Source organism: Nanorana parkeri, unplaced genomic scaffold, assembly GCF_000935625.1.
Source record: "Nanorana parkeri isolate BGI_ZX_2015 unplaced genomic scaffold, ASM93562v1 scaffold1749, whole genome shotgun sequence".
Classification (NCBI taxonomy): Eukaryota; Metazoa; Chordata; class Amphibia; order Anura; family Dicroglossidae; genus Nanorana; species Nanorana parkeri.
The window spans coordinates 178471-190019 of record NW_017308017.1 but is presented as its reverse complement, the minus strand read 5'-3'; the positions used below and the strand labels follow the sequence as shown (position 1 = coordinate 190019).

Genomic DNA, 11549 nt, shown 5'->3' with positions numbered 1-11549 from the left:
TACTGTAAGGTAAAAAGCAAAGCAATACAATAATATGCAGTATAATACAAAAATAAAATACAATGCAATACAATCCCCTTTGCCCACTATATGTACCACTTAACCACTACTGAAACTGCCCCCTCTTTACTTGCTCAGAGATACTCTACTCCCCCCCCCTTTTCATACGACCTGTTCTGACAGTCACTCTGTTCTCGTGCTCCTCTGGTCCCCCTTCTCGATCGTCCGCACTTCACCGCTTCCTCTTCTCGTTACTCCGGCTCCTGCCCACGATTCTCCGGCTCTCACCCCCGATCAGTGGGTCTTCTCCTGATCACCCCCGGTCGCTCGGTCTTCTCGATCCTCGTGCCTGCCCGTCCGTCCGTCTTCCTCTTGTATGTCCTCGGTCCTCAGTCCTCGGCACCGTCACCGACTTCCCCCGTCCGGCCACACGTCCTCCAGTCCTATAGCCCCGTCCGGCTACCCGTCCTCCGCTACATGTTTGGTGGGCTTGTGGAAAGTTGAAATACTATTGGCAAACTATCTTTGAGATAATAAATCAAGCGTTAGGAGAGGGGATCCCTGAAACACCAGAGGTCGCTTTATTCTTAATTATCCCAGGATCAATTAAGGCAGTTAGGAAGGGGGTACTTAGCTTTCTTGTAGCAGCAGCTCGAGCTCCCATACCCAGACTGTGGAATTAATCACAGATACCTGCAATTAAAGACTGGATAATAGAAGTAAATGATCTAATGTGCATGGAAGAAGTTTCTTCTAAGCTTAATGAGGCCACTCAGGTCTATGAAACAATATGGGGCACATGGAAGGAATTTCTAACCTCACCCAGCTTATGTGGATTTCTTGAAAAAGAGGATTAAATTTGTCTTTTTGTGTGTTTTTTTTTTTCTTGGCTGGTGTTGTTTGTATTGTTTTGTTGGTTGTTTGGTATTAAATGTAAAAAGCACATAGGAGCTCTTGGATCTAGAGCAGTGGGACTTAGAAGAGCTCTCCGCTTCTTTCTCCGGGATTGTATGGCATACTATATCTTGCACATTCAAATGTTGAAGCCTCTGTCCACCGGCTTCCTTTTTCATGACACCTGTTGAAAAAAATGTCTAGGTAGAATTCTAATATAAGCAAAAATAAAAATCCCTTGAAGGACTTGAATGGAAAAAATAGAACTATAGTTGTATTATACACTATGTTTTGTTGTATTGCATCCCCCATCTGTAGAAAAAACTGCAGCTTAATTTTTTAAAAATATAAAAGTCCTATGATTGCCTGTTTGTTTTTGCTTGCTGTAATTGCACCCATTTTATTTACTCTGATCATCTATGTGTGCCAGCACCCCTTCAACCACATATACAAAATCCACAAAGATCGTAGCACAACTGCTTACAAGTGTTTTTTAATGCAATAAGAAAAGTTGGTACAAAATGATGTACATTATGGGCCGTGTTGTAAATAATTTTATTCTGGTTTCAACATTGTTAAAGAGTAAAAGTGCATTTCCACTTTTGCACAGTCAAATTTGAGAAAACTCCACTGTATGTTTATGTGTTCCTATTCACACAGCATACCTAAAATATACAGTATATAAATAAATAATTTCATGTCTTTTAGATGTCTGTGTAGCAGGCCTTTGCAAGCTTCTCTCTCTATTTCCAAGTGACAGGAAACTTTGGCTGTCCCCATAGAAAGACTAGGGACACTTTGAGCTTTCTCTCATTACCATATAATGCGTCTTGATCTTTGTTCAAATGTAGTTTACAATTCATAATGAAATGTGACAGCACAGTACAGGCAGGGTTAATATGTTAACATTAACCAGCACAGCCCCCCTTACATTGGAGAGCAAAACAGAGTGGTTTATATTTTTCTGTGTGTGTATATGTGTGTATATTAGGCCCCATTTGCACCTATATTTCAGGTGCGATTAGGGATTCCTGTGTCACAAGCTTGCGTTTTCCTGCACAGGAATCCCTACTCTGGCGTTTACATGCAGCAACTGTCACCCATTCAAGTTAATGATCAGGTGACAGCCGCTGCATGTATACACCTGCATACCGCATGTAATCGTATGCGATATGATTACATGCAGTTACAAAAACAATCACAATTCCTAACTGCATGTAATCCTTTCACATATGATTACATACGGTGTGCAGGCGTTTAAATGCAGCGGCTGTCACCTGATCATTAACGCGAATGGGTGACAGTTGCCACTTGTGACATGTGCAGACATTAACACTGGTATCATATATAGTCGCAGTCCCCACGTGACTAAACAATTTCTCCAGTGGCCCCGGATAAATTGAGTTTGAGACCCCTGCTTTAAACCATTCTGATCTGTGGTGGGATTCTTGTGCATTATAGGTACCTTTTTAGATGTCATAATGGACTATCTGCTCTCATGTATTCTCTTACAACTGAGGCAAGCAAATTAGCTGCTCACCCAGGGGTGTTTATAATAAATAAACATCTTTTGTGTACATTTATGAAAACTTCAGTAAATTAAAAAAAAAAACATAAGTTTCCCAACATTATGTTATAAAACATCTATTCTTACCCATATTTGTGGTAAAACACATAAAAGACGGGGTCAGCTTCTGTTCCATCAGCTTCTGTTCTATAGCTGGAAAGTGACACTGAATGCAGGAAGTGATGTAATATACATCACTTCCTGCATTCCGGGACTGGAGAGTAGATCAAAGAGAGTTCTGACCTCCCTTTGATCTGTCACAGAGCTGTGCCAGTCCCGGCCGCATCGGGCACAGAGGATCTCGGGACCGGCAACGGCAGTGACAGCTGCTGGTAGTACAAGCGGCCGGGCGTCTCGAGACGCTCGGTCGCTTGAATGTAAAGCTCCAGGCCGGCTGTGTAATTACAACGGCCGGCCAGCAAGCTGCTCGTCGGGCTCCGCCGTCCTCTCGTCGCTGACGAGTGGATTTTTCAAGCCCTGTATATATATTTGTAATCAGAGTCTGCTTAACCTGCAAAATGGAAATGTAAATAGACAAACATACTGATCTGAGGTGTGCCATGATCCGAGTGGACAGTATGCCAATAAGGGGGCATACTCTGAGTATGTAGATTGCGAAAAGAGGGGGAAGGGCGGGAGGGTCACGCTGAACACCTCACGTCCCAGGAAGCCTGCGTGGTCGGCTTAAGATGCCTGTGTGGGCGCAGACTCCACCCACAAATCCACATACATTTGTTTTTTTCTTGCTGTTGTCTAGCATATCTTATCCTTACAAGCGTTCTGTTTTCTGCATACATTAGAGAGCTTTATGATTGATAAGTCAACGAGTTTTGTTATGCTAAACTTGCTCTGAGAATCATACACACACACACCATATAGGTTGAACCTGGTGGACCTGTGTCTTTATTCAATCTCACCTACTATGTAATTATGCTTTTTTTCTAGGTTGGATTTGGTTTGGATCATGTATCTCGTGATGAGATTAGGGAAGAAGATCTTGATGATTTATATGACAGCCTGGAGATGTTTAACCCAAGTGACAGTTGCCCAGAGTTAGAAGAAAGTGAGAGTGTCCTGAGCACCCCCAAACCAAAACTGAGGTACAATGTATGCCCTTTGCTTTCTCTTTTTTTATCACCTTTGTGCTGACTTTTGGTAAGTCATTTTATATGTATTGTCTCTATTTTAATTATTTAGACCATTCTTTGAAGGTGTCTCCCAGTCCAGTTCCCAGACTGAAATTGGCAGTCTAAACAGCAAAGGAAGCCAAGGAAGAGACATCAACAGTCCAGTAAGTAATATCAATGAGCAAGTGAGAGAGATGGTATTATATGTAATAATGAGCAAACTATGCTTGCATACCTATAAGGCCACCATTGTTTGTGAAGCTTTACAAAACTGCCATTTAGAAAAGCATAGTACAAAATATATGTAAACGCAAATGGTAATAATAGATCAGGTTTAATGTTAACAATATAATTAATAGAAAAACATTTGCACTTCTATGTTTCAGGGGGACCTTTCAGTTGAAGTGAAAATTCCACGTCGGGAAGAGTCCATGGACACAGAAAGTCAGGTATAAGTGGACAGAATAACACTGCATGTATCCAGTACTTGTTTCCATATTGGAACCTCATTGTTTATATGCATTCCCTAGTTGTTTTACAGTTTGCTCACACTCGGAACATTTCTTTGTATTTTGTTGCATTCTTTTATAATAGGTTGGTGTGGGAATACATTCATTGAAAAAAAACAAACATTATGTCGCTATATTTCAAATCCTTCTGCTGGCCCTTACGACCCACACTGGGCATAAGGGAGTTTAAAATAAACACATCCTTTTTCCAGCATTCTGTTTCCATACACTACATGGGTGACTACAGACTGATGCCTTTTAGCTGCTACCCATTCCTCCCTTTACTGTGCTGAGCATGCTCAAGTGACAAGGTAGATATGTTTTCTGTGGATAAATCTTGTGGACTCAATTTACAGCATCTTCTACTGTAAGAGGATGACACTTTAGATGGTTGCAAGCACCTTTTATCAGAAGGATATTTTTGGAAAATCCTCATAGAAATAAGCTTCAGTCCTTCATTTTTATGGCAGTGGTTCTCAACCAAAAGTATGCGCCAAGACATTTAGGAATATGTTAAAAAAACATTTCTCAATAATGGTAGTAGGTGGCTGGACCACACCGCACAATGCATCTCCATGGTGCTGGAAGCCTGGCCGCATGGTATTGTTGGTTTTTAAGGAGCTGGCGGCTGGCCTGCTTGAAAACACATGACACTATGTAGCCCAGTCTGCATCCTAGCAACCATACCTGGGAACTCTCAGGATCTAGCCCTGAGACTCTGGCCAATCAGCTTTCCTTCTTTGTCTCCAGGTTGCCGAGCATCCATCCTGCCCCACCACTAGCATCACTACTCTTTTCAAATAACAGAGTTATGAGCCAACACAGGGGAGGAGGAGGTGCAGGCTGTGCTCCCTTCTCCTTCAGTTCCTCACAGCACCTGATTTATTTAATAGGCGCCTTCCTTCCCGGCAGGACTGGCACCATGTGTGCCTAAGATATTAGAAGATCACTTCTGCATGACACGAAAAGCAGAAGGTATGGCAGTTAGCTGGTTCTGGCTATAAAAATGCTAGACTGGGAATATGCTACAGCTACATCTGTTAGCTGAGGTGGGAGTGTGCACTTTATGTCTGTCCAGGAGGAGTGTGCTATTCATATCTATTAATTTCTAGCTGGGACAGGAGAGTTTACAACCATTTCTATTTGAAGAAGGGGAGTTAATGCAGGGAAATTGTTTGCTCCCATTATACCACGAATGCAGGGACATTTTTTTCCTTTCAGTGACACCAGTGCATTTTCTTAATTGTACATAACAATGCAACCTGACAACGGTTCTGGTGAGGGTTTTACCCCTTCTGGGGACACTTTCTGTTAGACCAAATCTTTGCTCCCTATCCTCTGCCCTGCTAGCATCATGGTCCTCCTCTGCTACATCTGGAGGGCCCTCCTCTGACTTACTGTCCAGGGAGGAGTTTACTGCCATCATGGCTGAGAATATGGGGAAAATGACTGATTTCTTGAGACATTTGGCCACAGGGCCCGCAAGTTGGCCCCTCTGACTCTACTCTGCTGGCCTTGGCATTACCTGGATAGGAGAAAGGAGCCTTTGTGGTTTCTCAGTAGTCCTCTCAGGAAGAGGATTTGTCTCCTAAGATTTTCCCTAAGTTCAAGGACACTGTCTCTGTCCTTGTGGACACAGTTTGCGCATGTTTGAAGTTAGAACCGCTTGCACCATCCCCTCTGAAGGCAACAAGTTTGGGGACCTTGAAAATGCCTAAACATGCTAAATCCTTTCCTGTTCACTCGCTGTTATAGCCTGTGCTGTATGGTGACCTGGATCTCCTAAAACATTGTTCCTCAAAACGGCTTGCACAACAAAATTCTATTAAGAATAGCTTCATTCAGAAGCGGGGAGTCCGTGCCATCTCTTGTTTGACCTTTACAGTTCCTGTTGAGAATGTGCCAGTTTTTAAGGACCACACAGGCAAGAGATTACAAGCCCTCTTTAAAGTAGTACTTTTTATTACAAAAACCCTCAGCCCTCATTAGCCTAGTAATGCCTAATCAATGGTTCCTTTCTAATAAGTTGCACACACTTACTTTCCTGTGTGCCGCTTTGCTGAATTTCCTTTTGGGGAGAATGCACACATGATGTCTTTCACTGTTTTCATTCAGAGGGACTAGACATCCCATTATGCCTTGTGCCACAGCAAATGATTCCCTTTGGGTTTTCTTTTTGACCTCGGGCTGCCTGTGCGTGTAGGTGCAGGCAGTGTCACCACATCTCCTCTGTAGCTGTGAACAAAAGGGTGGCTCTAGAGGACCAGCGCAAGGGAATGGAGCTGCCCTATAACCAGCACTTTATGGAGCAATGTACAAACCATTTGAAAGAAGAAAAAGCAGTTACAAGGTAAGTGTGTTTATAAACAGTACATATTGATAAAAAGAAAATGTTAGGCTTTAATATAACTTTAAGGCCTTTTTTTGCCCTTGCAGGACCAGCTATTCAACCTGCGGTTGCCTCTGTGGCAGTTTGCCAGACTTTATCTGTATGGTCCAAGGGTATAAATAGGGGTCATCCGGGGTCCCTTGACATATCATGAATTTCTCTTTCGTTCATTGAAGGACATAGCCGATTCTTCATTGAAAAAAAAAGGGTTATATCGCCACCTGCAGGAGTAGGACGCTAGGCAAGAAAACAGCAAAATCCAAAAAATGCGACTGATCCACTGACTAGTGCCAAGAAGACTATACATAAGCCAGACCCCTTCACTGCGCATCCAGTAGAGGCTGCCCCGTTCCAGTCATGGAGTCCAGAAGGCTATATAGAAAAACGAAAAACAAGCGGGCGCCTTTCCTGGTGCAGGTAAACCTTTTTATTCAATAAAAGAGTAAACAAAAATACAGTATACTCACAAAATAGGCAGTATATAAAAGCATAAAAAATGTACTGACAGACCTTGATTGAATAGCTGCTGTGGATGTGATAGATGGAGAGATCAAGGAGACACTGAAGAGACTATTCTCCTCACAGAGTCCCACTGCTAATGCTTAGCGCGCTTTTGGGGACACACACCCTTTCTCAGAGCTCCAAGCAAGGAGTGTCTCCTTGTTCTCTCTATCTGTCACATCCACAGCAGCTATTGAATCAAGGACTGTGAGTCCATTTTGATGCTTTTCTATGCTTCCTATTTTGTGAGTATATTTTTGAATATTCTTATATTGAATAAAAAGGTTTTACCCTGCACCAGGAAAGGCGCCCAGTTGTTTTTTGTTTTTCTAAGAAAACCGCAAAGCACAGCCCTGGGGGCGGCCCAAGCTAGTGGCTTAGCGCCCCCCCTCCCCCCCCCACTTGCTAATGGCAGCTCAGTTTTTTTGCGCCACGGAGTATGGCCCTACCTCTCAACTAGGGGATCTTCGTTCTCCCTGTTTTTTTTTTGTTTTTCCTATTTATTTTTCCTACAGGTCTTCAGTCAACAGCAGAGCAGGGTGACAGGCTGGATAATATACACTCACTGGCTGATTTATTAGTTAGTTGCTTCTTCAACTGCTCGTTAACGCAAATATCTAATCAGCCAATCACATGACAGTAACTCAATACATTTAGGCATGTAATCATGGCCAAGATGGTCTGCTGAAGTGCAAACCGAGCATTGGAATGGGGAAGATTTAAGTGACTTTGAACCTGGCATGGTTGTTGGTGCCAGACAGGCTGGTTTGAGCATTTCAGCAACTGCTGATCTACTGGGGTTTTCATACACAACCATCTCTAGGGTTTACAGAGAATGGTCTGAATAGGAAAAAAGGAATTCAATAAAGTGAAGTGGAAAAAAAAAAATAGTAAAAAAATTAAAAGTTTCCCCTCAAATTTTTTTAAAGTTACACAAAAAAGAATTGCTGATGAGCCGCTGATGACTGCTATTAATTTAAAGAGGACCGTCAGGGGAACCATCCTGGTACAAAGTTCATGGTCGCTAAAGCGACAATGAGCTTGTAGCAGAACCGTAAAAGCCACCGACGTATGGCATACTGACGTGGCCAGCTGGAAACAGTTGTGTTCCGCCATATGCCATACATTGATGGCAGCCGAAAGGTTTAAAGCTACAGATGTACAAATTGCTGTTTAAAGTTATGCTGTTATCTACACTCAGAACTGATTATTACAAGCCAATTGACCACATAGTTCGGCGGCCATATTGAGTTGTGTAAAATTCTACATATATTCCTATAATTTTTATGCTCCTTTTTTCAAATGCTAATTATAACTACACCGTGGCCTGGCCAGGAAGGGGGTCTAAACACCTGGTCTTCAAGCGGTTAATCTCTGACAACATAAAGGTCATAGGTCGCATGATTTGGCAGACATCTTGGTTTTAGGACAATATTCAAACATCTGTTTTTTCATAACTGCTAAAGCGACAGAGATACAAATTGCTATGTGAGGATATGCTGTGTTCATATATGTTCATTACAAGTCATTTGACTACATGGTTTGGCAGCCATGTTGGATTGCACAATATTCTACAATCATCATTTTCTTTAAAACTGTTTATCGGGACAATGCAAAATTTGGCACATATGTCCATGACCTCCTCTATCATGGAATATCAAAGCAAGTTGTTGTGGAAATTTTACTAGGATGTGTTTTTAGTGTATTGTAATATTTTGTCATTATGTCTCTCCGTGTCAGGGTTTGCTGTGCCACGCCCAATTGGAGCGTGACCTGGTTTAAATCCCCACTAAGAGTAAACCATTGGAGTAGATATCTTATGCGTGGCGGAGTAGTGCCTTGGCGAATGTATGGACGCCGGCTGGGGCCCCCGTGCAATGCATGGATTTATTGGCTTGCGTGGATGCATTTGTTTTGAACGCAGTATATGAAAGGAACGTGCGTTTGTTGTCTCTAGTGCGCCTGATCAACCGCCGGAGATAATATGACGTTGTCCCTGTAAATAAGCACGCATGAGAATCATAGTAACGTTATTGGGCATTGCTCACTGAGCAATGCTGGATAAAGTTCACTCCGGTAGTAATAGATTATTGTATTAATGTGTTTTGTTGACTGGCTATGTATTGAGGAAGTGATGTTGGTTGTTAACATCACTTCATGGTTTGCTGGTTGTTGAAAACATTTTCTGGTTGTTGACATCACCTGTTTGAAATCACTTCCTGGTTTGCTGTGTGAGACATCACTTCTGGTTGGGCAGATATAAAACAATAAACAGATACCTGTGCTGGGTCTCTAAGCATGGAAGCAGCAAGCAAGCAAGCAACACCTGTCTCCTGTGTCCTAACTACATGACTCTGAAGGGGTACTTCCAGTCCTCGCACAAAAGAGCGTAATACAACTGTGCTTTTAAGCACGGGGGAAATTCTTTGTGTTTGACATGCTTTGGCGCAGTTTGGTGCGGCATGGATTTGTGCGGTGAACCAAGCGAATTTTCATAACAAAGTAAATGCCAAAATCAAGATGGCCGCCACAAGCCAATCACTTTTAACATTGCAGCAAATTGCATAAATGTGCATTTATATCACTATTGAAGTATGTTAAACTTATGATAACTCAAAATCATTACTGCCAAATACAATATGGGTTCCAAAGGTCACCAAGGTCGGCAGCCATTTTAAATTTGGAAAAAAATTATTATTCATGAAATCATGTCCAGTTGTAGAGGTCTATAGAAAGATACTGACTTAGACTCTTGTTTTTACAAATCAATCAATTTCTCTCAAACCGTATGTCGTCACAATGCAAAATTTGGCACACATCACCACGACCACCTCCCATACTAAAGTTTGATCATAGGAAGTCAATATCAACATCAATATGGCCGATGCAAGCCAATCACATTTAACATTGCAGCAAATTGCACAAATGTGTATTTATATTACTACTGAACTATCTTAGATTTTGAGACACATAATTACTCAGCAACACACGTGCAAATGTAATATAGATGTGAAAGATCTGCAGCCAATTTTGAATTTGGAAAAATATTACAATTCATGAAAACATATGCAATTGTAGAAGTCTATTGTGAATACATAACTTTGCTATTTATCTCTCTTAACTACAATATCTTCTTATCTGCTATAAACAGGCTCTAATGCTTGGCCACCTTTATTGCTGTTTGTCGCTATATTTTGTTGCCAAAACTATTTGGCTTAAAGGAGAACTACGAGGTGAGTGATTTCCACTCATCCTCATAGTTAGAGCCGACCTGTGACAAAGAAGCGGTCACAGGTTGGCTCTATTGATCGGGAAGGGAGCAGAAACATGCAGCCGATCCGCTCGCTTCCCAATCGTCTCCCTGTAGTGAACGGTGACTGTCTGTCACCGCTCCCCGCAGGGATTCCCCCCTCCCCTTTTCGATCCTCCAACTTTGAGTGGAGGATCGAACAGGGAGGGGGCGGGCACAGCTGGCTCTGCCTCTAGATAGGCAGAGCCAGCTGTCACTCACACAGGTGGGTGGATCACGACAGTATTGTTGGGATCCGTCCCGGCTGCGACACTCTCAGTATATTGCGGGCAATAGCTCGCTATATACTGAGCTTTTCCTGGCTGTGTTTGGGTTGCCATTTACAAGTAATGGCACCACAAGCACATCAGAGCGCACTTGTTTGATGCATGTTCACAGAATGCCTAGGTATGAATGGGGAATAGCCTGTTCAGTTTATAAATAATTTTGATTGAAATTGACTTGAAAAATTAAAGCTTTACGTGATGGACAGTGACAAATGGAAAGAGAGCCGCATCCAAGGAGGAGAGCGGAGACATTGCCTCACACTCCGCCGTAAGGCACAGCATTGTGGGAGGCCAGACACCACATTTCACCCTGTCACTGCCTCCCGCCCGTGAGTTCACTGTGACCGGGGCCCCCTTGGACTGTGGGAACACCCCATCATTGTCACCCTTGGACTGAGGGACCCCCTGAGATTGTCACCCTGGGACTCAGGGACCCCCCAGATCATTAATCCAGGACTGAGGGAACCCAAATATCACCAAAGAACTAAGGGACCCTTTCCTTTGCCACCCCAGGACTGAGGAACCCCCCAATAAGTGCTACTCTGGAACTAAGGGACTCCCATTATTGTCACCCCAGGATTGAGGGAGCCCCATTATTGCCCTCCCCCAGTACTAAGTGGGATCTCCAGGTCATTGCTCCAGGACTAAGAGCCCCCCAAATCTTCACCTCAAGACTAAGGGACCCCCCAAATCATCACTTTAAGACTGAGAAAACCACCATCATTGTCACCACAGGACTAAAGAACCCCTTCGATTGTTACCACAGGACTGAGGAACCCCACTAAGGCTAACAGGCCCCCCAGATTGTTACTCTGTGATTGAAGGACCACCAAATTGACCCCCAGATTGCCTGTCTGTGGACCAAGAGGCTCCATCATATACACAGCCTCCAATTTATTCATCTCCCCCGGTACCGAGACAAATTAGCACCCCGAATTTGGAGAGCTTAATCTACCACGCCTGATTCAACCCCAAATTGTCACCCC

General features: G+C 43.0%; 1 protein-coding gene across 1 annotated transcript in view; it reads left to right on the top strand.

Annotated features, from left to right (window-relative positions):
• Positions 1-11549, top strand: part of LOC108799531 (phosphofurin acidic cluster sorting protein 1-like) — a 235587-nt gene that overhangs the window by 80239 nt on the left and 143799 nt on the right. Inside the window, exons 7-9 of the mRNA XM_018571396.1 lie at positions 3407-3561; positions 3659-3752; positions 3975-4037. Of these exons, the coding sequence (XP_018426898.1) occupies positions 3407-3561; positions 3659-3752; positions 3975-4037 (312 nt within the window). The remainder of the gene's footprint in view (positions 1-3406; positions 3562-3658; positions 3753-3974; positions 4038-11549) is intronic.